The following is a 27208-nucleotide window of genomic DNA, read 5'->3' on the forward strand; positions in this document are numbered from 1 at the left end:
TCCTATTGAAATACTGGTCAGTTTGTTGATTTAAATTTACTTGTTCTTTATTTTAAATATTGTATTTGTTCCCGTTTTGTTTTTTTACTTTAAAATAAGATATGTGCAGTGTGCATAGGGATTTGTTCATAGTTTTTTTTAGAGTTCGGCCCTCCAACGGTCTGAGGGACAGTGAACTGGCCCCCTGTGTAAAAAGTTTGGGGACCCCTGCACTAAGCCAACGGGCCAGGACTCATCTGCACTTTTCTAAAGATCACTGTTTCTGAGCTCTTCTCTCCAATGTTTTGCCCAACAAATCCTAGGTGCCTTGGCCTTTGCAAACTCCGATGTCTGTCTCTGCGGCTAGGTAAGACTGCCAGACTGCTTGGTTTTCCTCTCCATGTCGTGATTTGGAAGAAGCTGGATCATAGCCCTGCTTTGCCTGTTGTTTAATATTTGAAAGTCAATATTCTATATATTTTGTCTTGTTTTGTAATAGTTATATTCAACATAATGATTTTAACACTTGGCTATTTGGGATTTGTCAAAATATGTATTTGGAGCTGTTATTATAAATATTTCCCAAATATTATAAAATTAGTAATTATTGAAAAGTCTTAATTATATTTTCTCAAATAATTCATTAAATTTACCCATTAAACATTTAAAGGCATACTCTGCACTTTAAAAAGCATTACTTTTTATTTATTAATTGAGCAGATGTTTGAATGCTTATTGTGTTAAAATGCAAATACAATAAAACTCTTGTTCTCAAGGAACTCCCAATAGGAGGGACACATGCAAACAATGGCACCAGAAGAATAAAGAACAAACCACTTTGGGAGCATAAAGGAGGTGGTCACTGTTTGGCAAGGAGATGAGCCAAGCCTTTGTCAAGGAGGGAGCCCCTTGAACTGATGCGTGAAGAGATAGTAGCAGTTCAGCTGATGCGAGAAATGGTAGATTTGATGGATGTTTAGGAGGATGATGGGTCAGGATTTAGTGATTTACCAGATGTGGTGGTCTGTAGGGTTTGAGGGAAAGGTCAGTTTCTAGCTTGCCTTACTGGCTCAATTGGATTACTGACGTTTCCAGATATAGAGAATATGAGGAGATTATTTAAACAGAAAGTTTCATTTAGTTTTTGAACATAATAATTTTGGAGTTATTGGGATATTTAGTCAAAAGTACTTAACTGATGCCTGACCAGGCGGTGGTGCATTGGATAGAGCGTCGGACTGAGATGCGGAGGACCCAGGTTCGAGACCCTGACGTCGCCAGCTTAAGCGTGGGCTCACCTGGTTTGAGCAAGGCTCACCAGCTAGGACCCAAGGTCGCTGGCTTGAGCAAGGGGTTACTCGGTCTGCTGAAGGCCCGCGGTCAAGGCACATATGAGAAAGCAATCAATGAACAACTAAGGTGTCGCAATGAAAAACTGATGATTGATGCTTCTCATCTCTCTCGGTTCCTGTCTATCTGTCCCTATCTATCCCTCTCTCTGACTCTCACTCTGTCTCTGTAAAAAAAAAAAAAAAAAGAAAAAGTACCTAAAGGACAATTGAATATAAGGAACTGAAAGTAAGGTGCACACAGTGAACTGAAGATGTACAGGTTATGGAGTTATTTACATAGTAAAATGCAATGGTAGAAATAAAATATTCTTGGAAAACTAAGGATGAATACCAAGGCGGACAATGTTGGAAGTAAGAAATATTAGTATTAGAATAAGAAATTGTGAAAGAAATTAGGGAAGGTGACTAATGGAATGGCTAGAGAGAGAGATGTTTCTCAATCAGAAATATGTAACAGGATACTTGTTAAAAATAAAGATTTCTGTTTTTCATGTAGACCTCCTGAATCTGGATCTTAAGGGATGGGGGAAGATGTTAGAAGTAAACTGGTCCTTATGGTACTGAAGTTTGAGGACCAGCGCTGTAGGAAGAGAGTCAAGATAGCACAGTATTGTTGATGGAACACTAAGAAGGCTTTTCAGGATTCCTTGGGTTGGTATAAAAACTCATGACAAAAAAGAGGTCAGGAAATAGATGATGCTGTTGCATAGATGAACATTTCTTAGGCTGGAGGAGAGGAGGAAAGACTTGGGAAATATTTTTTTCTTATTATAAAAGAATATGTGCACAACCAGAAAAATAAAACACATAATTACATCCATGCTTATGAAATCAATGATTATGCCCATCGAAAATGTTTTCTTTTATATTGCACATATAAATAAATATACACATGTAGTAATACAGATTTTACACAAAATGAGGATAATGTGAACATGCTAGAACCTGTTTTATTTTACTTATCTGTGTTTTTCCCATATTATATGACATTTTATAACATTTAAAAAGCACTTAGTTGTCATGAGTGACCACTATCATGAGTTTATCTGTATCTGTCGTATTTCCTGAATGTGTTCAAACACACACAGATGTGTCAGAGTTGTGTCTGTAATTTTTTTAAATTAAACTGTTTTCACTGTTTGTAACTTGCTTTCTCCATTAGTATTTTGTGGACATGCTGTCATATTAGTACGTATTAACTCCAACAGCTGAGTAATAGTCATAGGAATATATTATAATTTACTGTATTTGAATTGATGAACTTCTAGATTGTTTTTAGTGTTTTATTTTGTTTTAATGACTGTTCTTTTGTATATCTCTTCGTGATTTTGTTTAAGTATATATAAGACGTGAAATCTCAGGTTCTAAGGATAGGTGCAATTTATTCAGTGACCTTTACCTGTTTTCTGTACCCTTTATAGCTGTTTTTTTAATTGCGCACTTTTATTTTCTTTTGCATTCTGTTATATTTCTTTAAAATTTCTTGGTGTTCCAGTGTTTTTAGCAGTATCCTGCTTTTTTGCTGCTTCTAAGGAATTTCATAGTGTTTTTACATTCCGTGTCTCTTTCTGGCAGCTTACTTTGGATTTGTTTGCCTTGTCCATCCGTACTTTGTCGTCTCTGACCTGCTTTCTCAAAAAAAAAAAAAAAAAAAGATCTAAGTTCACTGTCATTTCTTTGACTGTAGAGAAACACACAGAGTTTTTTCCTGTATAGGACTCTGGTTTACTCACCCAGAATAGGTCACAAAGCACTAAAGCATTACGTGAAAAGTTGATTATTACAATACAAAAGTATCCTAGGGAAAAATACTTGTACTGTCTATTTGCTCCTTTGGTGAAATCTGTCTAAAACTGCATCCTTCCTAATTATATAAGACGGTGAAGGCACCCTGCCTCTTTCTCCCCCATCTTTCTCCACATCATTTCCAAAAGTGAGTTTTGTCTGACCTGTGGTGGTGCAGTGGATAAAAGGCCTCGACCTCGAATGCTGAGGTCGCCGGTTTGAAACCCTGGGTTTGCCTGGTCAGGACACATATGGGAGTTGATGCTTCCTGCTCTTCCCCCCTCTTTCATTCTCTTCCCCTCTCTCTCTAAAAATGAATTTTAAAAAATGAATTTTTTTCTTTGCTTTACCAGAAGTACAAATCATTTAATCTCATGTTGGATTCACTTTTATACACCATTGCATATTCTCTGATAGATTTTTTTCTTTGTGAAATAATGTTTTTCTTATGTTTTAAGTTAAGTAGGGTTCAGTAAATGTGTTTTTCTTTAATGAGTGAAGTGAAGTGTAGATGTGGGATTAAGTTTAGTTTCTTTTTTTTTTTTTTTTTCTTGTTTTTGTATTTTTCTGAAGCTGGAAATGGGGAGAGATAGTCAGACAGACTCCCGCATGCGCCCGACTGGGATCCACCCGGCACGCCCACCAGGGGCAACGCTCTGCCCACCAGGGGGCGATGCTCTGCCCCTCTGGGGCGTCGCTTTGTTGCGACCAGAGCCACTCCAGCGCCTGGGGCAGAGGCCAAGGAGCCATCCCCAGCGCCCGGGCCATCTTTGCTCCAATGGAGCCTCGGCTGCGGGAGGGGAAGAGAGAGACAGAGAGGAAGGAGAGGGGGAGGGGTGGAGAAGCAGATGGGCGCCTCTCCTGTGTGCCCTGGCCGGGAATTGAACCCAGGACTTCTGCACGCCAGGCCGATGCTCTACCACTGAGCCAACTGGCCAGGGCCCAATTCTTAAATTTCTATTGGTTCAATATTTTAGTGATTTAGAATTCCGTTCCCATTTCTACCTTTTATTTTAATAAAACATATTGTTGCCTTGTTCTCCCCTGTATCCTTAACATCTAATGCAAGTAGATTTTGAATGCATGAATAGATTACTGAGTGGTGAGAGAGTTAAACTCTCAAAGGTATTTTATTAAAGCATTGACAAAGGGTTTAGACTAAGTTTTAGTTTCTCCCAGGGAGAGTGTGTGAGTGAATGTATGTGTTTTAAGTACTATTCATCATTTAATTTGGATGTTTTTTGAATTCTAGTCGTTGGTATGCTGCTAAGATTACAATATAAGGAATTTGTTTTTTGTTCATCTTATTTTAATTTTATATGTATAGATTACACATTTTTATTTGTATATTATCAAACCTTTTAGCTCAAGAAATTAGAATATGTAGAGCATTCACAGTTACTGTAAGGATAGAGTGACTTTTGGGAGACAAGAAGGCTGGGAATCTTGTCATATTCTCTTACATTTTAAAAGGGTTTTCAAATATTTCTTGTTGAGGCTTTCAGATACTTTCTTGCAATAAAAAGGCTAGTGAGTGATGTTAACTCCCTTATAATAGTATAATTCAGTATCTTACTAAGTAAGGTACCAATTTGAACGTATTTTCCAACTATTCATATTGGCTTGCTAAGTAAATTTTAATGGCTCAGGATTTTTGTTTATGTTTTTATTTATTTTTTAAATGCCTGTAGTTTAGAAGTTATTTTAGGAAAGAATGCTTATCTGAGTCACTAAAGTTAATAAATTGTTTGTTTTCTTTTATTATGTATTCTTTAGGTGTTTTATGGATTAATTCTTTATACAACAGCAATATAGTTATGGCAACCTTCCAGACTTTCAGAAACAGTCACATGAAGACTACTAGAGCATCTGTCAGAAAAGTAAGTTCTCTATATTAGATTAATTTTAGTGATAATTTTAGTAAAAGATGTTGATAATTTTGTTAAGCAGCTATGATATTCTTGTTTTTAAGTTAATCTCATTACTGAAATTAGTAACATTAAACTACTACATGACAGTAATGATAGGAAATCATGAAGCAATGAACTTTATTTCCTCAAGATCACAGTGCCTCCCCATTTCTTCTCTGCAGATAGTTTTCTCTCTTCTTTTTAGCAATGTATCAGGTGTGAATTTTCTTGTATTCCTTTAGCTACACCCCAAGTGTTATCATCCCTCCTCCATCCCTCCCTCCATTCCTCCCTTTCTCCCTCACACTAGAAGAACTAAAAGCACGTGGCATTTTGGTAGTTAATGTGCCCTGTAGCTCTACTACCAGCTTTGCTAATTTCTCATTTCTAGGAGAGTGTACCACCAGGGGGCGCACTTATTATGTCCACTTTGCCAGAGGTGTTGCTGTCCAGATGTATTGGAGGACTTCCACCTCCTGCTTTTATGTGCTTTTATGGACATGATGATGCTGCAGCCACTTTCCTCTCTCATTGGTGCTTTTTCTTCATTCATTCAGCAAATATAAGTTTGAGTGTTTACTATAGGTCAGGTCCTATGCTAGGTGTTAGATAATCAGTAGTGAACAAATTTCTGCTTTCTATAAATGGTAGTGTATTATACTTTTTTCATATTAGCACCAAGACCTATATATTTAAATTAATAATTAAATTATACTGATTGCTTTATGTTAATAATTAGAATTAAGAAATATACATACAAAATAGAGTAATGAGCTAGTGACTTTGTTCCTCAAGCATAATACTGCATACCTTTTGGCTCAAATTTGCCAGTGTATTCCTGGGATAAGGACTTAGGCCATAGCTGAAGCTTTGTGCTATTTTAGTGTCTTTTATTATTCAGCACATTATCCATATTAAATACACAATAAAGATTTGGTTTGAAGTCACTTGAATACTTGGAAACTCTTTTAGATGAAAGTATGTGAACCCAAATATTATATACTGTTGATATGTATGTGTGTTATGCGTAGACTTATAGCACTTTTGATACTTCCCTCGGTGTGGCTGAGTGACGAAAACTTCCCTCTTGGCTAATGTGGAAATTGGAAGAGGTACTTGAATTTTCTAGATTCACTTTTACTTTGCATTAAAGATAGAGATACTCTGAATATTTATTAAGAACCGAGTATTAATGAAAATCATACTACTCTCGTTAAAAATGTTTTATTATGAAAAATTTCAAGCATATCGAGAAGTTAAAAGCATAGTGCACTAACACAGGAACCTGCATATCAAATACCAGTATTCAGTAGTTGTTAGTATTTGTCTTACTTGGTGTGTGTATGTGTTTGTGTATTTACTTTTTGGCAGAACTACTTGAAAGTTGAAAGTCTTAATGTCTCTTTACCTGTGAACATTTGAGCTTGCTTCTTCCAGGAATAACAGCATCCTCTCACATAATAATAATCGTATCATTATCACATCTAAGAAAATTCAATGTAATTCCCATATATCTAGTGCTCAGCCATACTCAGATTTTCTTTATTACTCCTAAAATACCTTCTGTAGTCCTTCCAACTCCCATTTTGGATTAAGAGTAATCTCCTAGGCCTTACATTGCTTTTGATGATTATGACTTATTTACATTTCTTTCAGTATGAAAGTTTCTCCTCTTTTTATTTATTTTAAAATATTTTAAAATTAAAAAGAAAAATAAATAGAACTTCAAGATTTTGTCGTCTTCATAATAAAACAGAAGCCAAAGCTTAGAACTGGATCATGAGGTCCTTTTTATTCTCCCAGTTCAAAATGCTTGCATCTCTTAAAGCTAGCACTCTCTTAGATCTGCAGAAGGGCTCAATGCATACAAGCCTCAGCAGAAATTCTTTGTTGTTTTAGCCCTTTTCTGTAAAATTGGCTTAGTCTGCCCACCATAGCCACTCTGCTTCCTGTCATAATGTTCCTTTCCTTAAGCATGCGGAGAATCCTTGCCCTTCTTGTACTGTATCAATGAGCGATCTTGTACTTTTTGTACTGTGTCACTTTGTGGGTTGATGCTTGCCACCCTTCTTACAGAAAATTCAGCAGGTGTTAGCATGTTTACTCTATGTCTGTGAGAGTGCTCACACTCCGCACAGAAAAAGCCCCTCCCCCACACACGTAAATTTAAGATTAACTTCTTGAACAGTCTAGGTCAATTTTTGTACAATGTCTGTATTCTGGTTGTCTAGTTTTTTTCACAGTCCTATTTAACTTATTATTATTATTTTTTGTATTTTTCTGAAGCTGGAAACGGGGAGAGACAGTCAGACAGGTTCCCGCATGCGCCCGACCGGGATCCACCCAGCACGCCCACCAGGGGGCGATGCTCTGCCCCTCCGGGGCGTCGCTCTGTCGCCTGGGGCAGAGGCCAAGGAGCCATCCCCAGCGCCCGGACCATCTTTGCTCCAGTGGAGCCTCGGCTGCGGGAGGGGAAGAGAGAGACAGAGAGGAAGGAGAGGGGAAGGGGTAGAGAAGCAGATGGGCGCTTCTCCTGTGTGCCCTGGCCGGGAGTCAAACCTGGGACCTCTGCACGCCAGGCCGACGCTCTACCACTGAGCCAACCGGCCAGGGCCCTATTTAACATTTCTCTCATTTATATTTTTCTTCTTGTCTAGAAGTTATGTATTAAGGATTAATTAGATTCAGGTTAAATATTTTTTGGCAAGAATACATTGGTGGGCTCTGGCTGGTGAGCATTGGCCCAGAGTGTGGAAGTCCTGGGTTCAAAGCCCGGTCAGGGCACACAGGAGAAGTGACCATCTGCTTCTCCACCCCTCCTTCTCTCTTTTTCTCTCTCTCTCCTCCCTTCCTGCAGTCATGACTCAAATGGTTCAAACAATTTGGCCCCGGGCACTGAGGATGGCTCCATGATCTCGCCTTAGGTGCTGAAATAGCTAAGTTGCCTAGCAACAGAGCAGTGGCCCCAGATGGGCAAAGCATTGCCCTGTGGGGGGCTTGTGGGTGGATCTCAGACGGAGCACATGCGGAAGTCTGTCTCTCTACCTCCTTGCCTCCTCACTGCCTCTCACTTAAAAAAAAAAAAAAAAAAAGAATACATTGATGTGAAGACAATTTCAGGTTTTCCTATGATGTGATGCAAAAATCGGTCAATTGAGTAAGTAGTAACTGCCAGAGCTGTCCATTTTTTATGTTTTAGTTAGCAGATAATCTATGCAAGTCTTGACTGTGTGCAAATATCTTGTTTTTTTCCACCAATCTTTCCTATGATATTTTTGGCATTTCTAGATGACCCTTTCCTGAATGTATTTCCTGGAAGTTGCAAACTGGTGATTTTCCCTCTCTCATTTTTTTACATTTATTAGCCAATATTCTCCTTGAAGAAAAGCTCTCTCATCAGCCTTAGATGAACTGTGGTATATCTCCTATAACGGCGGGGTAAATGCCCTTTGATTACCAGTTTTCAGACTAATGATTTAGTTGAATAGTCACCTCTAGTGATGGCAAGTCAGTTTATTTCCTCTCACTCATTTGTTTATTTGTATTGCTCTGGACTCATGGATTTAAAAAGTTCTATATCTTCCAATCTTCTATTTATTTATAGTCATTTATTCATTCACTCCTTTATTTCAGGTTACTCTCATTGGTCCAGACTTGGTCCCTGGTTGCCCCTGCAAGCTGGTCCCTATGTCCTTTTGTCTCAGGCTCATACTTCTTTGATTGCTTCCTTGATTTCTACTACAACAGATGGGCCTCAGTTGTTCCTTCTGCATTCCCTACAATTGGCTGCGTCTCCAGAGAACCCTAGATAGTTTTCAGAAACCAAGATCTGGGTACTAGGAATGTCCATTGCTTCTTCAGTGTCATGAGTTTATATTGATAGTTCAAGTTCAAATTTCACATATTAATTTCTTTTTTTTTAGTTCATGTTTGTATCTTAGCCTGAAAACCTCCAATCACCAGTGAAAACAGTATCATTTAAAATTTTAAATATTTTCAAACCCACAGAAAAGTTAGGGGAAGAAAAGTACAATGAACTCCCCATATGCCTTTTACTTAGATTCACCCTGTTAACGTTTTACCATAATCATTCTGTGTGTTTTATACACACATGTACACGTATATACGCCCTTCTCTTCTGTTCATACATCAGACCCAGGGAAAAGGCCAGAGACTGAAAAACATACCTCCGTAAGCAGAGGTCAGGGAAAGACTGAAGAAGGACGTAGGCCACTCCAGTCCAGCAATTAACAGATTTATTAAGGGAAACAGGCTCATCTTGGGCTGTGGTATGAGGAAGTAGATAATCTCTATAATGCATGGCAGGCTGGATGAGGGTACTGGACTGGTCCCAGGTAAGGGAAGATGCCATTCATGCTTGTTCAGGCAGGTCAGTGGCCCGCTCCAGGAATCAGCACAGTGTGGGGCGTAGTGGAGTCCCATCATGTCTGAGGGGATTTATGGGAAGCATTGTCTCTTCTGGACTTACAGGAAACTATCTTTCTCTGCTCTGGCCAGGATCTAGTGTAGCTCAAGGGTCCAATAGCAGTCATGTCAGGAAGTAGTCTCTCATATACCTTATGAAACATTTTCTTCTCACTGTGTCAGCATGCGTCTCTTAACGTCAGCATCGTTGCCCCTCCACACACACACAGAAAATCAGTAGTTCAGTAACATCGTCTTACATGCAGACCATACACAGATTTCCCTTTTTGTCTCAAATATCCTTGTTACTCTTCTCTTGCCTTTCGTCATGGATACAGTCAAGGTTCACACTCTGTATTTGGGTATTTTGTCTTCGTAGTATCCCCCTCTTTTCTCATGACAGCAAATCTTTGGAAGTCTGCATAAGTTGTCCCATAGAACATGTCCATATTTGGAGTTTGTCTCTTTTGCCCTGTGACTAGGGTTACCAGAAACCGCTTAAGGTGATGTGGTCTTTTCACTGTCAGATCAGGAGATACAAGGCTTGACCATATGTCCAGTATGAGGACACATAATCCCTTTGTAATTAATAAGTAATCTGTAGGGTGATTCTGTGAGACTGTGAGTATCCTGTTTCCCAGTAGCTTTTAATCCAGTGGATTAGGGTACATTCATGTTCCTAAGTCAGTAATTACATAGGGAGTTACAAATGGGATTTTCTAATTTTGTCATTCTGTCCATATTTATTAGCCAGCATTCTCATGTAAGGAAGTGCTCTTTGTTTTATCTCATTTTGTAGGTTTTTAAAAATAGTTATAAATCAACACACAACTGTGTTGGGGAGGGTGTGGAGAAAAGGGGAACCCTCCTGCACTGCTGGTGGAAATGCAGATGGTGCAGCCACTGTGAAAATCAGTATGGAGATTCCTCAACAAACTAAAATTAAACTGCCTTTTGACCCAGCTATTGCATATTTAGGAATATATCCTAAGAATCCTAAAACATTGATTCAAAAGAAGATATGCACCCCTATGTTTATTGCAGCATTGTTTACAATAGCCAAGATCTGGAAACAGCCCAAGTGTCCATCAGTGGACAAGTGGATAAAACAGCTGTGGTACAAATACACAGTGGAATACTATGCAGCCATAAAAAAGAAGGAAATCTTACCTTGTGTGATGGCAGGGATGGACCTGGAGATTACTGTGCTAGTGAAATAAGCCAGGCAGAGTCTAATGAATACGGTGAGCAGAGGAACGGAATAGAGGCAGAGGCAGGGTCATGGGAACAGAGACCGCCATCAGAGGGAAGGGGGATGAGGGGACGGGATCAGAGAAGGTGAAGGGATTAGTGAAATTATATATACTGTATTTTTCGCTCCCTAAGATGCACCTGACCATAAGACACACCTAGGGTTTTAAGGAGGAAAATAAGAAAAAAAATATTCTGAACCAAATGGTGTGTTAAAATATATAATAAAATACCGTATTTTTAACTCCCTAAGACACACAGGCATTTCCCCCTCCACTTTTGAGGGGAAAAAGTGCGTCTTATGGAGCAAAAAATATGGTACATAACACAGAGATACAGATAACAGGACAGCAAATCCCAGAGGGAAGGGGGGAGGGAGTTAGGGGGAGAGGCCAAAAGGGGTTTAATTTGGGGCATGATGTTGGAGGGTGAGGGTGTTCTATTGAGCGGGACACTTGAATCCTTGTTAACACAATAAATTTAAAAATTTAATAAGAAAATTGAATTTAAAAAGTTATTATAATCCATTACTGCTTTTATTCTTTTAATGCCCAAATTGTCCCAAATTAGGCTAGTGGGAATTTCTTCAGGCTGGCTTCTGTGTTCTTTTGAAATGACCTTGTTAGTATCTGAGCACTTTCTTGCATTCTGTCACAATAAGATGTTTCAGCCTTAGACCTGGAATTAGCCATTTTCCCAGGGATCTTTAGTTCTTTTCATTGCCACATGGTATTTAGAAACCAAAATCTAGGTGCTGGGTATGCTCATTGTTACTAAGAGTCATTGCTTCTGTGATTTTCAATGGAAAAATGTAGTACATATATTTAAAGAATCTTGAGTTCATATTGATAGTTCACATTCAAATTTAACTACATTTTTTCTTAACTGCTTTTATTTCATATTTGTAGCTCTTTTAGGCTGAAGATTTCCACTAATTTTCAGTTTATTAAAATTAGTGTACATTTATTGATACACAGTGGGGCAAAAGCAGGTTTACAATTGTTTGAGTGGAAAAATGATACAATAATTAATAAATAATAATATAAGAATAAGCCTGAGTTTTATGTACTCACCGCTATAAGCCTACTGTTGCCCCACCCTGTAATATGTGAGGTATTGAAATGTAGAGAGCCAAGTGTGTTAACTACAGTTTTACAGTCTTTGGCCTCAATAATTTAGTTTCATTGGTAGGAAAGACATGCAGAATGAAAACAGTAATTATATTGTGATATAGATTAAATGATCTTAATGTGCAGTGAATACAGTAGGAACTTTGAGAGATTTATTATGACCAATGGGTGGGAAAATCTTCAGAGGTCTTAGAATGGGTAGGATTTCTACAGGGGAAGATTGGGGGATAAGGATAGTTCTGATAGAAGAGCAGATCAACAAATCAGCAGAAGGAGAATATGGTGGAAGGAAATTAATGTTCTATTGTCGTGAACCTACGCGACCAGTCTTTTCAGATCCTGAGCGAGAACGGTTCAGAATTAAGAAAAATACACTAAAAGAGTTAAAGAATAAAAGATGGGGTCGGCAGGGCTCTGCAGTTACTGCTGGCAGAAAAACACCACCCTAGCAGAAAAACATGGCCGCCCTCAAAAACCGCATCTTCTTTGATTTACTGGGCAAAGTGGGACATTAGCAAGTCAATAAGATCTTTTCTGATTACAGTTTCCAAGGCAACCCAAAAATTCTACCAAGTGCAGAAAACCCCCCACCAATACATAAACATACACAAAGAAGCCAGTCTTTCCTTCCAGGGAACATGGGGGCAGGACAAGCATCACAGCTAACATGGAGGTGTGGGGAAGGGCTTAGCTTTTTGCAAGCGAGGTTGGGGGTTTGGGCAGACTGTCAGCTTAAGCCACTTCCCTACACTTGTGTCCCCCAGAAATCCAAACTAAAAACCCTGTTGATTTTTCGGTCCCCGACATTCTATTTATGTATGATAACTTTTCCTTCCTCTGATACTTCGTACTTGTGACGTCCTCCCCTGCCGGATCTGGAGTGCCTTCCTTCACATGCATCAGTCATATAGCTCCCTTAAGTTCCCTGAAAAGCCTTTCTTGTGGTTATGCCTTTCTTTCCCCATAACCAGTCTTATTAGAGTGATCACTGTCGTTAGCATTCCTTACTGTAGATGTACAGTATCTCACTACTTATATAAATTGTTGCTTCTGTTCTGCCAAGGACTTAAAAATCAGGTGTGCAGTTTGTTAGGATGTAATGTGGGTTAGGTGTAAGCGACCTGGTGTGAGGGCTCATGGTCTCCAGTAGGCGGAATGCCTGGGTTATGACGTGTGTGTTTTGCATTGGAACGCTATTGAAGCATTTTGTCTTTTCTTCCTCTTAGCTGAATTGAGTTATTTATCAAAAGATATATGCCAAATGAATATTAATTGGAGAGTTACTTTTTCTCCCTTTAAGACTAGAATGTCTCCTGGATCTTTAATCTCTTGTCTTGGAATTAAATCAATTAAGAGTATCTTTTACTTTCAGAGCTTCAGTGAAGATGTGTTCCAGTCTGTGAAGTCTTTATTACACAGCCAGAAGCAACTATGTAGTGTATCAGCAGAGGACTGTTTAAAGCAGGATGAACATGTTAATTTGACAGAGGTTTGACATATTACTTTCTGTATCCTTTCCTAATAAAGCACAATGTATTTTTTAGACCTGCATGATCTATTTTTTAAGATGCCTAAAATCTTTACATATTACTGCATGGATGAAAAGTATCTCTTTTAAATACCTACTATTGTAAATGTCTTAGTGTGTTATAATGAGCACATTTAATTTAGTGCAGAGGTATTATTAACCAATCAATCATCAGCTAGAAAGTGCTATATTAGATAATTCCTACTATAGTCAGTAGTTGGTATTTCTGAAATTTTCTACTGTGAAATATAAAATATATACTTATTTTTTTAAATCCTTTTTGGATTATTGTTTTCTTGATTGTTTAACTTTGATTCCAAGTGAAAAAGTAGTAAGTTTATTTTGAATTGAAGATATTTACTACTTTAAGATAAGATATACCACTGATCATTTGTTTCTTTATACATCAGTGTTTCCAGACTTTGTTTGAATTTATTACTATAAAAAGGAATAAAATTTTATTCTGCAGTATAAGCATAACTCATTAACATATTTATGCTATCAAATAAGAGGGTATTAGATCATTGAGCCTGAAAAGTAAGGTATAAGGTTGCTAATTTAAATTTTTTTTTGGAATCTGTGTTCTAATAAAATCTTGATTATTATTATCTTGTTGCATGTGAAACTGTATTTGAAGTCATTCCATAGAGTGACTAGCTGCCTTTAGGCCTGTAGTATTTTCTGACCAGCCTTTATTTATTTGCTTATTTATTTACGACAGAGACAGAGAGGGACAGATAAGAACAGATAGACAGGAAGGGAGAGAGAGATGAGAAACATCAATTCCTCATTGTGGCACCTTAGTTGTTGATTGATTGCTTTTTCATATGTGCCTTGGCCACGGGGCTACAACCGTGCCAGTGACCCCTTGCTCAAGCCGGCGACCTTGGGCTTCAAGCCAGAGACCTTTGGGTTCATGCCAGCCACCGTGGGGTCACGTCCATGATCCCACGCCAAGCCTCTCTTTTTGTGTCAGCTCAATTTCTATGTCTCTTGACTATTTTCTTGTTTTCCCTTTTTATTTTCTTAAAGCTGAGCCACTCTTAATCTCCTCAGTTGTTGCCAAGTGTGACAAGTGTCCTGTACCCTTCTGCCCTCACACAGTTTCCCAGCCTGGATTGCTTTGGCTCCTTACGTAGTGCCTTTCTGAGCCCACATTCCTTCGTCAGGCCTTCCTCAGTCAATGGGAGACATGACTCTCCTGGCATCTTCAAATCCCCAAGCCAGCTTATTTTCTCTTTTGTATTCGGTAAAAGGAAACTAAAGAATAAAAGGAATTTCTGTCTCACTTTTGAGTGTACATATCCCAAAGTATCTTTTCGAAGAAAGGAAGGAAATTGCGTTGACTGCCTCTTTGTTATTGAGTGCCTGTGATATGCTAGGCACTTTCCTCTACATTATCTGATTCACCCTCACCACTGTGGAGAGGTTGTATTGCGGTAAGTCTTATAGATGAGGAGACAAGGTACAAGAGGTTAACAACTTTCCTAGACCTCTAGAAGTTAACTATAACAATTCTGTGAAGTAATAACCCTAATAAATCAGAGTAAAGATCCTGGAGTAATTTAGGATTCCGACTTGCTTCCAAATCATCAGAAAGACATCAAAAATATATTGAGTATTGCTTTATATTTTAACTGTGCTAGTTTCCCTTAATTCCTAGAATTATTGTGCATATTACTATCATATCGGTGTTTCATATTTTTAGTTACAGTGCTTGCTTAGTAGACAGTTTACTGTTCTGTCTTCAAATGCAAAATATTTGTTTCAGTGATGTCAGGGACAAAGGGAAGATAATTTTAAAATAGTACATTTTTCAGATTATAAAAGCAGTACATACTTCTTATAGAAAAATAAGAAATAGTGAAAATACAAAAAAGAAATGACTATCATTAATCTTATGAATTAAAAAAAACTGCAGTGAAAAAAGTAGAAAAAAATACAGTCACTTATAATTCCATCGTCTCGAGTTAATCACAGCTTGTAGTTTGATGTACTGCCTTTTAGTGTTGTTTCCCTTGCATATGTTTTTAAAAATAAGATTGAAATTGTAAGGATACTCATTTTTCAGTAACTTGTCCTTAACTTAATAATGTGACATTTTCTCATATCATTAGATATTCTTGAGTAATTTAATTTATACAAAGTTCTGCAAAGAAATCTCTCTATAAGGGCATTGATGGAAATAAGTGATGATATCACAGGTAATCAAGAAGGAGGTAACCTTGAGGGCCTACCCAGGGAAGGCCTCTCTGAGGAGGTGACATTTAAGTTGGATTTTGAAGAATGAGGTAGAGCTAGGCATGAAAACATCCCATTGGAGGGGGTGCTACTGCAAAGCCCTTAGGTTCCACTGGGCATATTCTAGACCCAGATGGAAGCCTGTGTAAATGAAAACGAGGGAAAATTAAAGGTGGCTAACCTGGAGCCTTGGACCCTCAGGTAGGGCTGTGCTGGGAAGCATGGGGGGTTGGACAGGCAGGTGACATGATAATACAGTACTTGGGATCAGGGAAGAGGACTGCAGTGGTGCAGGTGAGACGTGCTTGGGGGACTGGAGAGAAGTGGATATATGCGCAATACGTGTTGGGAGTAGAATTGATTGAACTGCATTATGCAGATCTTTGGTGAAGAACCTGTGTCATCATCTTGATGAAAAAATGAATCATTCTGTCCAAGAGAGTCAGCATTTTTATTTATTTAATTTAAGTCAGGTTGACATAAGACATTCTGTTAGTTTCAGGTGTACAATATAATGATTCAATATTTGTATATATATAACAGTATTGTAATGCTTTATGTGTTTTTTTCCTGTTTCTCAGCTCTTAGTAATCTAATTAAGATAAAACATTAAAACTCAAATTAATGGAGCTTTATTCCTTTTTTATTCAGATCACATTTCTGGGTTTTAATGAAGAAACAGATGCTGCTCATATACAGGTATGGTTGATTTATTGAACTAGGTAGGATTGTGAGAGACTATTTGAAACGAATTTTGATACCATGAAGAATTTGCCTTATTAACCAAAAACTTACACTAACCTCTTCTGTTATCATTCCTGTTTCAAGGATGGCATTTTGAAATCAGTTTCTGAGTGTGCTTTGGACATTTTCACTGAGTACTCTTGTTATGGAAAACAGTTTTAGGTTAGGAGTCCAAAAAAATCATTTATTTGAGAAGGTGGCAAACTGTAGGCTAGGTTTTTCTTCATTCTGTTGCTAAGGTAGAATGTAGGACTTGGTTTTTAATTTGGTTGGTTTTTAAAATGAAGAGTCTGACCTCAACAGTCAGATTCTTATATTTTCAAATGAGATAGAATTAAATTTAAAAGGTAAATTTGTGAAAAGTAATAATCAACCAATGCAAAAATTTTAACCTGTTTGATTGACATAGGAATTGATGGAGGGTTCAGTTCCTCTGTCAGTGGCTGAGATTAGGATCAGCCAAGGAAAGCTTCATGGTCTCCTGGAGAGTCTAAAGCTCAGTGGAGTGCTGGGCACACTTCTTTTTACCTCATGCAGGGTGTTAAGAGCTGGACTGCCCTATGTTTCCTTTTGTGGCAGTGAAAGTCTCCTGATAGAAGAAATAACACTATTCAGTTCTTTGTGGAAATGTGTGTCAGGTATTAATGAATGAAAACTCTGTTGTGTCTTGATTGTACCCTTGCCTGAAGGAAATAATTTAGGTAGAAGGCTCAAACTGAGGATATACTCCAGAGAATTTAAGGCTGAAAAGAGAAGCGTTCCAAAATGTTTCTCTCTCTCTCTCTCTCTCTCTCTCTCTCTCTTATTTATTTTTATTTTTTTATGTAGTGAGAGGAGGAGAGGCAGAGATAGATTCCTACATGCGTCCCAACCGGGATCCACCCGTCAAGCCCACTAAGGGGTGATGCTCTGCCCATCTGGGCACCTTGCTCCAATGCAGCCAGAGCCAGTTTTTAGCGGCTGAGGGGAAGGCCATGGAGCCATCCTCAGTGCCTGGGGCCAACTTGCTCAAATCAAGCCATGGCTTCAGGAGGGAAGGAGGAGAGAGAAAGAGAAGTGAGAGAGGGAGGGGTGGAGAAGCAGGTGGGCGTTTCTCCTGTGTGCCCTGACTGGGAATCAAGCCTGGGACTTCCATACAACAGGCTAATGCCCTACCACTGAACCGACGGGCAGGGCCAGTGTTTCTCTCTTGTTCTACCTCTTTGAGAGTTCCTCATAAGCATAATGGAGGTACTCAGGAAGGGGTCAAGGACGTTAGTAATTCATCATTAATTGGATAAAATATTTATAAAGAAAGGACAAATAAGAGAAAAAAAGCTATTTTCCTTTGTATCTTCATTAAATTACCAGCTAAAGTCTAATATAATACTTCAAAGAGGAAAGGCATAAAAATAGTTATATTTTATAAATATAAAACTTAAGCTCCAATGAAGTATAGTCTGTAGGTAAGACTTCTGTATGAAAAATTTCACAGTTAAACGGGAGATCTTTTTTTTTTTTTTGTATTTTTCTGAAGCTGGAAACGGGGAGAGACAGTCAGACAGACTCCCGCATGCGCCCGACCAGGATTCACCCGGCACGCCCACCAGGGGGCGACGCTCTGCCCACCAGGGGGCGATGCTCTGCCCCTCTGGGGCGTCGCTCTGTCGAGACCAGAGCCACTCCAGCGCCTGGGGCAGAGGCCAAGGAGCCATCCCCAGCGCCCGGGCCATCTTTGCTCCAATGGAGCCTTGCCTGCGGGAGGGGAAGAAAGAGACAGAGAGGGAGGAGAGGGGGGTGGAGAAGCAAATGGGTGCATCTCTTATGTGCCCTGGCCGGGAATCGAACCCGGGTCCCCCGCATGCCAGGCCGACGCTCTACCGCTGAGCCAACCGGCCACGGCCTAAACAGGAGATCTTTGTAGGTTGACATTTGCAGCTAAAAGCTATTATGCCTGATTGTCATGGATGTGTGAGGTACCATGTAAAAACTTTTTGTAGCAAGTTTAAAAGGTTACAGAATTAGCAGGTATTAAAATATTCTAGTACATTTTATTTTTGAATTTTTAAAAAATTGGTTGTGATTGATAAACTGCATATGTTAACTGTTATGAACTGGAAAATTTATTAACCAGTAGACCTTATGATTTTTGGATAGGACCCACATTATAGGAACCTTAACAAAAGTGTTATCTTATACTGTTATTTATTGTGTTATTTTTTCAAACTTAGGATTTAGTTGCAGTTTCTTTGGAACTTCCAGATCTTCTGAATCCACTGCACTTCTGTAGTCTAAATGAAAATGAAATTATATGTATGAAGGATATAAATAAATCATCAGCTATAGACAGTGGTCCTCTAAATCAGGTAACTTACATATCATTTCTAATGAATTTTTCAGTGCAAAGTTTACAGTGACATTTGATTGAGAGTATTAAACTTTACTTGGATGATGTTTCTTTTTTAAAATAGAAATTATATTCAAGAAAATGTGATTCATAAGAAATCTAACTCATGAAGTTTTGAAATCATTGAAGGAGAGAATAATTTTGGTGTAATAGCTTTAAATTAGATTTTTCACGTGTGAAGTTCCATAAATGATATGCAAGTACATTTTAATTTTTTTTCTGAAAATTTATTATTTCTGGATTTCTTGACCTTCTAGCTTTGTATAAGCAATAGGAATTTCCCCCCCCCCCCCCCTTTATGGTCAATTCCAAACTTATATTAATGTTTTAGAGAATATACTTTAACTCATTTTCTTTTTTTGTAAATTTTTATTTATTGATTTTAGAGAGAGGAAGGGATAAAGAAACATTGATTTGTTCTTATTTATGCATCATTGGTTGATTCTTTTATGTACCTTGACTGGGGATTGAACCTGGAACCTTGTGAAACCTTGGTATATCGGGACAGCACTCTGAGCTACCTGGCCAGGACCTTTAACTCATTTCCCAGTTAAAATAAATTCAGTGTAAAGTGCACATCTAATGATGTGTTATTTTTATAAACAAATATGTTGCCATTTCAGGCAGGTGATTAGTTTTATAATATTCAGCTTTTAGTTCTTTACTATTATTTTATTGAAAATTCATCAATGAAAAATATTTTGATTGTTTTACTTTCTAAAAATTGAATTTTTAGTAGGTTTAAAATTTGGATTCCTTATTCCTAGTAAAAAAGACTATGTGCTATTATGAGGTCTACACATAACAGTATAGCTTCTGTCCATATTTCCATAATTATATTCTTCATTTATATTTACTTTGTTTTATTTGGTAGTCTGAAAGAGGTGAGAAGCTGTTATATTTAAGTTCTAGTTTTTTGAATAAATCGTTTGTAATATTTACATCTTCAAAAATAAAATATATGGAAAAAGTCTGATGACTTGTATCCATAATCAAAGCTGTGAACGTTTTTGTAAGTTGTAACACTAGGGAGATGTAGATTAAAGGCGGGCAGGCTCTCTTACAGTAGAGAAGGTGATGCCGTGCTGGATGCTACAGGAAGACGAGGTGCCAGAATAGCGTAGCAGTACCTGGGGCTTGCCTTCCGGCAGTCTACCGGGCAGTTGGTGAGTTCGGTGAATGGTTAAATAAGAATCCCAGGTCTGTATAATACTACAGGGAAACCTTATTGCCACATGAATGGATACTAAGTTCTGTAACATTTAAGGAGAGACTATAGGTAGAATTTCCATACCTGGATAAGAGAAAAAAGGGAGAAAAAAGGATTGGGGAGTGAGAAATGTGGAGAAAGAATGAAGAAAAGAATTAAAGTCAATGAGCCTTTCAGGATGCATTTTTTTCTTTCTTTTTTTTTTCTTTCTGAGATTGTGTTATTTCTAGGCATATGTTTTGGATATATAATATGTTTTGAAATTAAAATATTTTTATCATCTTTTCCAAGAGTCATCATTCTGGAATGTTTTGTGTCATGAGAGTGTCACCACCTACATTACCAAGACTCAGAATTGATTTTATCTTTAGTCTCCTAAGTAAATATGCTACTGGCATAAGATACACGCTGGATACATACGTGCATCAGAAACATCAACTAGAGACCACTAATGAAGATGATGATGACACTAACCAGTCGGTGTCATCCATAGAGGATGACTTTGTCACTGCTTTTGAGCACTTAGAGGAAGAGGAGACCTCAAAGCTATATAATGATGGTTTGTTCTTTACTAAACTTTTTTTGATAGGGGCTTAATATTTAAAATTCAGTTTTAAAAGTTTTAAGTCCATCTCACTTGACTGAAATTTACTCTTTTTAAAACCTATTTTTTTGATTGTTCGAGGAATTAATTTTCATGTGATTTTTAAGTTCATTGCTAACTGGTGTTTAGTTTTGCTATTTCTGTTCTTATTTTGGTGATACTGTTTACCTCATTATTGTAAGTGTTTAGAACATATGGAGGCTCAAACTTTAGAGGGTTAGCTGGCAAGAGTTTCCATGTTAGTGTTTCTAACCATGTGACAGCACGAGCATGCTAGCATCCCATAGACTAGGTTTTCCCAAGTATGGTAAAATGAATTTATTTTACTACACAGTCAGTATATTTATTTTCAAGAGTGACTTGGGGGGAATATGTTCAACAACATAGAAGAGACATGTTATAAATAAATATTGTATGCTTAAAGTCTATTCCCATTGATTTAAATTTTTAAAAAAATTCTGTTCAAGATCATTTTATTTTTTCCTATAGGAGTAAACATGATTACACTGAAGAGCCAGTGTGATGCTGCTTCACAGACTTCTGGTCACCAGTTAGAAACCCAGGATTTAAGGATTCTGGTTAGCTCTGGGCGGCAGAAGCCATCGGCTAAACCTTCAGCTTCCTTAATAAATGTTCTGGGACGTAAAGAACAGTCTGCAAAAACTTCAGTCACAACCTCAATTTCTGAGCCTTGGATCCAAAGAAGTTTCTATAGGTCATCTAATGCTTCTGAAAAAGGTAGTGATACACAAAAAACGTTCTTTTCCTCTTCTCCTGCCTATTCATCGGATTCGGAATGCTCGAGTCCAAGTCCTGTTATATTCTTAGATGAAGAAGGGTATCAGAAAAGCTTAAAAGCAAAGCTGGAGCTCCCTAAAATCCCTGTGATGAAAGATGACATAGAGGATTCGGACTCAGAAGTGAGTGAATTTTTTGATAGTTTTGATCAGTTTGATGAACTAGAACAGACATTAGAGACTTCTTGTCCATTTCTGAAAGATCCTGTCATAGGGAAGGCATTGCAAAAGAAAGGACACAAACATGACAAATCTTGTTCTGTAACCACTATGAATCCTCAGAAATTCAAGTTTGATTGTCCAGCTCTCCCAGCTAATATTAGAAAGCCGACACCTCGTAAACCGGAGTCCCCTTACAGTAACCCGTGTGATGCTCCAGACTCTCCGCGCCCAGTGAAGGCCTCTGGGGAAGACAGTGGCTTGTTCAGTCCCATCCAGTCCTCTGCTTTCAGTCCTCCTGGGGCCTGTACACCTGCTGAATGTTTTTGCCAAACAGATGTTGGTGGAGATGGGATTCATGAACATCATGATTCTGTTTATTACACCTGTGAAGATTATGCAAACAGCATTTCATGTGAAGTACTGGGCTCGGTTCTCCACAACCAGCATAATAATGCGACAGTAAACTTTAATAGTGTTAAAAGGGGAGAAAATGAAACCATAGCTCTTAAGAATGGAAACTTTGCTCAGAAAGGTAAATCTCAAAATAAACCTGTAATGATTAGAGAGAGCATTCAAAAGTTTGCAGCAGATCTTGTGGAAAAAAGTTTTGGCTGTGCATTTAAAGACTTGCAGAAAGGAGTCTCTTCATGTACCAATGCATTGTGCCAGTTAGCCATCAAATTGACGTCATCGGTCTTTCAGATGGCATTTAATGAACTGAGAAAGCAGCGTGCATTTTCCCTGAAAGAGCGTGCTATTAGTGGTCTGGCTAATTTTTTGGTGAGCGAAGCTTTATCAAATGCTTTAAAAGATTTACAGTATGTAAAGAAGCAGATATTTACAAACATAGTTACTGGGTTTGCCGCAGATCTTGCTGAAGAGCTTGTTTTTGAAGGCATCATGGAAGTGTGCCAATTTTCCTATCCTCCGACACCTGCATCTTCACAGTGTTGGTCATTTGACTATGAAGACAAAGTAGTGAAGTCGTATGCAAAAGACTTGTCTGAATCTGTAATACAGGAAGCATTTATTGAGCTATCACAAGTTGATGTGACCTTTACAACAAAGGCAGCAGTTAGTGTTTCTACAGATAACATAAAGTATGTGAGCGCAGAAAATACTGTGCCATCAACACAGACCTCCACATACCCCCCTACTTTGACCAGTCAAGCAATTATGGTGACAAAACCAGTCCAGGAATATAAAAAAGAATACACTGTACAGCAGGCCTTGTTTTGTACTTCTGGAATTGTTACTTCTATACCAGTGCCCCTGGCAGGAAGTGCCCTTCTCCCATACCACTTTTCATCTAGTTTGTATCAGGCAAACTCTCATCTGTCATCTGGTGCTAGTAGTAGTAATTCGAGTGGTGATTCTACTGGAGCATGTGTTTTCACAAAAAACAAAGAAGAGGAAGTAGCTTGTCTCAGAAATATTTGTTTACCTTCAGAACACAATCCAGGTAACCAGAATGATTTTAAACCAAATAATGATGCTTTTCAAATGCAGAGCTCTTCAAAATCAACAAATGATCCTGTGATTATTAGCAACTTTTCTGCAGCAAAGGTGAATTCGATAGTAAATGAAACTTTAGAGTCAGTAACATCATTCAGGGTAACAAAAACAGTTGAGCAATCCTTAGACTGTTTAACTAAAACAGATAAGGAAAAAACCTCTCTTTTCCACTGTGATCAAGTGATACTGCAACAGAGTGAAGCTAGCAACAAGGACATGTTTGTTGATCGATTACCTAAATCTGTTATTAAACATTCCCTAGATAAAAGCAATTCAGTGATCCCAAATGTGGATAGAAACGTGGTACACAGGGAAGGCTTGCCTGCTCCTGGAGAAGAGACACGGTTGACCTTGGAAGGGTTCCCCAAATATCTTGATGCTCGAGATCACGTACCTCGCTGCTCACTTCCAGGAGGAAAGGATTGTGTTCTGGAAGGTAAAGATCATATAGCTCATGGACTTTCTTTACAGACGCTACCCCATTGTCCAACTATAGCCAGTCAGAAACCTGAGTTGAAGGAAGTTGCTGAGAACAAATCAGTAAAAAACTGTAATTTGAATATTACAGCACCTGCGCCTTTGTCTCTTGTGCAAGAAAGCACTTTCCCCCATTCACATACTTTCTCATCTGCAGTGCTTACGTGTGTAGATGGTTTGCATGTGGAAGATAAACAGAAAATTCGAGATGGAAATGTCATACCTGGTACTCCTCCATCGACTCCTCTAGTACCATCCCAGGCTAGCTCTGAATGGGACATCAAAAAGTTAACCAAAAAGCTCAAGGGGGAATTAGCAAAAGAATTTGCACCTGCTACACCACCTTCTACCCCTCACTACTCGTCTGTTGGTAGTTTGTCTGAAAACGGACAAAATACTATTGAAAAAGAAGAGTTCATGTTGAAACTCATGCGCTCCCTTTCAGAAGAAGTGGAAAGCAGTGAAGGGGAAGAGCATCCAGAAGTGAGTGTGAAGGCAGAGCACACGGGGAAGAAAGTTCAGTTTGCCGAAGCATTAGCTGCACACATCGTTTCTCTTGCCACTGAAATGGCAGCTTCCCATTTAGATAATAAAATAATTCAAGAGCCCAAGATTAAAAGCCCGTGCTTAAATGTGCAAAGTCAAAGAGGTGTGTCACCTACTTGGTTAAATTGTTCAGATGAAAACTTACAAACAGTATGCAACTTTGCAGGTGATATGGCCGCAGAAGTTATTATAGAAGCTGAGAAAATAGCAAAAGTTAGAAGTTGTATGCTTTTCAGGCAAAAAAAGAACAGTTGTTACAGTGATGGAGACCAAGATTATAGATCAGAAGAGAAGCTGAATATAGAGACTGGAGCACACCCAAGAGAAGTTGATCCATTTATTCTTTCATTACCACCAAGTTCTTGTGTATCAGGCCTGACATATAAGTATCCCAGCTGTGAGAGTGTGACAGACGAATATGCAGGTCACATTATCCAAATACTAAAACAGGAAGGTGGTAATAGTGAGCTAATAATGGATCAGTATGCCAATAGACTTGCTTATCGATCTGTCAAATCAGGATTGCAAGAAGCAGCTAAGACAGCCAAAATGAAGTGCAACTCAGAAAAGTGTCTCGTGCAAAGCCCACAGGTGCAAGTGAACAATGAACTCTTAATGTTCTTAAATAAAGACCACCACCAAGAAGTAGATAAGAAAGTACAAAATAAAGGAAATGGAGGTTACCTCTGTAAGAATCAGACTTGTGAATGGACACAGGAGTCATATAGAAATGAGGGCTCTGACCTGTATAGTTTTTCAGCCTCTCTTGCTCACAGCATAACCAGAGATGCTAAAAAAGAGCTGACAGTGGCAACAGTTGGCTTGCCAAAATCCTCAACAGATTCTTGCCTTTATGAAAAATCTGGATGTGATGAGGATACTGAGCCTCACACTGAGCTAGAATTTTCTAAGTTACTTCAGCCTTCCTCACAAAATCACAGATTTTACCACAGTACAGGCAGCTTAAATGGGTGCGGCTATGGAAAGAAGGTTGTTCAAGCTATAGAACAGTATGCAAAAAAAGTAGTGGATGACACTTTCGAACTCAGTTTAGGATCCACAGTTTTCCGAATGTCTGAGGCCACAAAAGCAGCAGATAGGATCACTTATGCAGAAAAATTGTCACCTCTTACAAGTCAAGCTTGTAGATATTGTGACCATAAAGGACTCCATGACTTCAATGGAAATTCACCTCAACACTCTTTCAGGCAGGATGTACTTTCTTGTAATAAGCCAGTTTCTAATTTGAAATTTAGCAACATTTATCAGAAATCTAGAATTTTTCACCTTGATGTCCCTCAAATTCATGTTGATCTTGATAAGACAGTGCTTGCTGAGAAGATAGTTGCTGAAGCTATTGAAAAAGCAGAGAGAGAGCTGAGCAATACCAGTTTGGCAGCTGATAGTGGCATTGGACAAGATGGTGTTAGCTTTGCTGAAAGCCTTACCACAGAAATAATGACATCCGCCCTCATGAATGTTGACCATGCTGTTAGCAGGTAAGTTTCAGATTTCTTTTGGATCTTATGATAAAATGAAAAGTTAAACTCAGCCCTGGCCAGTTGGCTCAGTGGTAGAGCGTCAGCCCAGCATGTAGAAGTCCCAGGTTTGATTCCTGGTCAGGACACACAAGAGAAGTGACCATCTGCTTCTCCACCCTTCCCCTTTCTCTCTCTCTTGCTCTCTCTCTCTCTCTCTCTTTTTCCCTCCCACACCACAGCCATGGCTTGAATGGTTTGAGCAAGTTGGCCCCTGGCACTAAGGAAGGCTCCATGGCCTTGCCTCACATGCTAAAATAGCTTGGTTGCCCAGCAACAGAATAGCTGTCCCAGATGGGCAGAGCATTGCCCAGAAGGGGGTTTGCTGGGTGGATCCCAATGGGGGGGGGGCACATACAGAAGTCTATCTGCCTGCCTCCCCGCCTCCCACTTAATAAAAAAGAAAGAAAAGAAGAAAAGTTAAACTCGATCATGTATGTATTGGTCCTCTTCAGAAAGGTAGAGCCCTTTGAGGAAAGGTATTAACTATTTACCTAGTTAGAAATGAAGCTGATTACTTGCCCAAGTTTACAAAGCTGTGAAATAGGTAAAGTTGAATCAGAGAGAGCTGGAGAATAATAAATTGCAAGTAGAGTATTACCATGTTAAGCTGCTACTCAGATTAAATTTTTATACAGCATTTTCTCTTTTCTGTTTACAAAAGTAAGGTTTTTTTTGGTTTGTTTTTATAAAGAGCTTAATTTAACCAAATTGCTATTAGGAAGATAGAAATTCTTCAGCTACGTCACCACTGCCACTGTATCTCTTGATCAGTCCATGTTGTTCCATGCTTTAGCAGCTGTGTATTATGCTCAGAGATTCTAACACCTTAGTTAAAATTTTGACTTTTAACTTTTGTTTTCCCCGGACAAATATCAGGACCAACTTGTGTTACTAGTTTGAAGGATTTTATTTGTTAGTCCCACTGGAAAGAGAAAATGCCTTGAGTGGAGGTAGAATTTAATTGAATTACGTGGTACCCCATGGTTTTTAGTAGCTTTTGTCAAAATCCTGACAAGGACTGATTCTTTTCCCCACCCTGCAGTTTGGCCGGATCCTTGAGTCTGGTTGTTTGATAGCATTCTCTTGAGATGAAAGATGCTGTAGGTTTCTGGTGACCTATGGGAGGTCTCTTTTGCCATAATCAGGTAGCCTTCTTTCTTCTAAACTAGGGATTGACAAACTGGAAACATGGGCCAGACCAGGTCCACGGCTTGTTTTTGTATGGTTGGTGAGCTAAGAGGATTTTTACATTTTTAAAATTTTTGGAAAACAGAAGTACTATTTTGTGACATGTGAAAATTATATGAAATTTAACTGACAGTATTCACAAATAAAGTTTTATTTGGACACAGGTATACACATTCACTTATGCCTTGTCTATGACTGGTTTTATGATCTAATGGCAGAGTTGAGTAGTTGCAAGAGACCTTATGTCTGGCAATGCCTAAGTAGTCACTACCTGGCCTTTTACAGAAAAAGAAAATGTGAACCTTTGTACTAGACCCACATTTTCTTTGTTCATGACTCCATGTTAGTTTCTAATATGATGATAAGACATAAGTGATTAATAAGTATACAGATGAATAAGGGTAGTAAACTGGGTCTTTCTACAGTTGAAATTACTT

General features: G+C 38.5%; 1 protein-coding gene across 5 annotated transcripts in view; it reads left to right on the plus strand.

Annotated features, from left to right (window-relative positions):
* AKAP11 (A-kinase anchoring protein 11) overlaps positions 1 to 27208 on the plus strand; it is a 62866-nt gene that overhangs the window by 16198 nt on the left and 19460 nt on the right. For all 5 annotated transcript variants that reach the window (XM_066380842.1, XM_066380840.1, XM_066380841.1 and 2 more), the window contains exons 2-7: positions 4893 to 4996; positions 13205 to 13321; positions 16253 to 16300; positions 18556 to 18690; positions 20233 to 20500; positions 21035 to 25541. In XM_066380842.1, the coding sequence (XP_066236939.1) occupies positions 4934 to 4996; positions 13205 to 13321; positions 16253 to 16300; positions 18556 to 18690; positions 20233 to 20500; positions 21035 to 25541 (5138 nt within the window). In that variant the 5' untranslated portion in view covers positions 4893 to 4933. The remainder of the gene's footprint in view (positions 1 to 4892; positions 4997 to 13204; positions 13322 to 16252; positions 16301 to 18555; positions 18691 to 20232; positions 20501 to 21034; positions 25542 to 27208) is intronic.

Source organism: Saccopteryx leptura, chromosome 4 (assembly GCF_036850995.1).
Source record: "Saccopteryx leptura isolate mSacLep1 chromosome 4, mSacLep1_pri_phased_curated, whole genome shotgun sequence".
Lineage (NCBI taxonomy): Eukaryota > Metazoa > Chordata > Mammalia > Chiroptera > Emballonuridae > Saccopteryx > Saccopteryx leptura.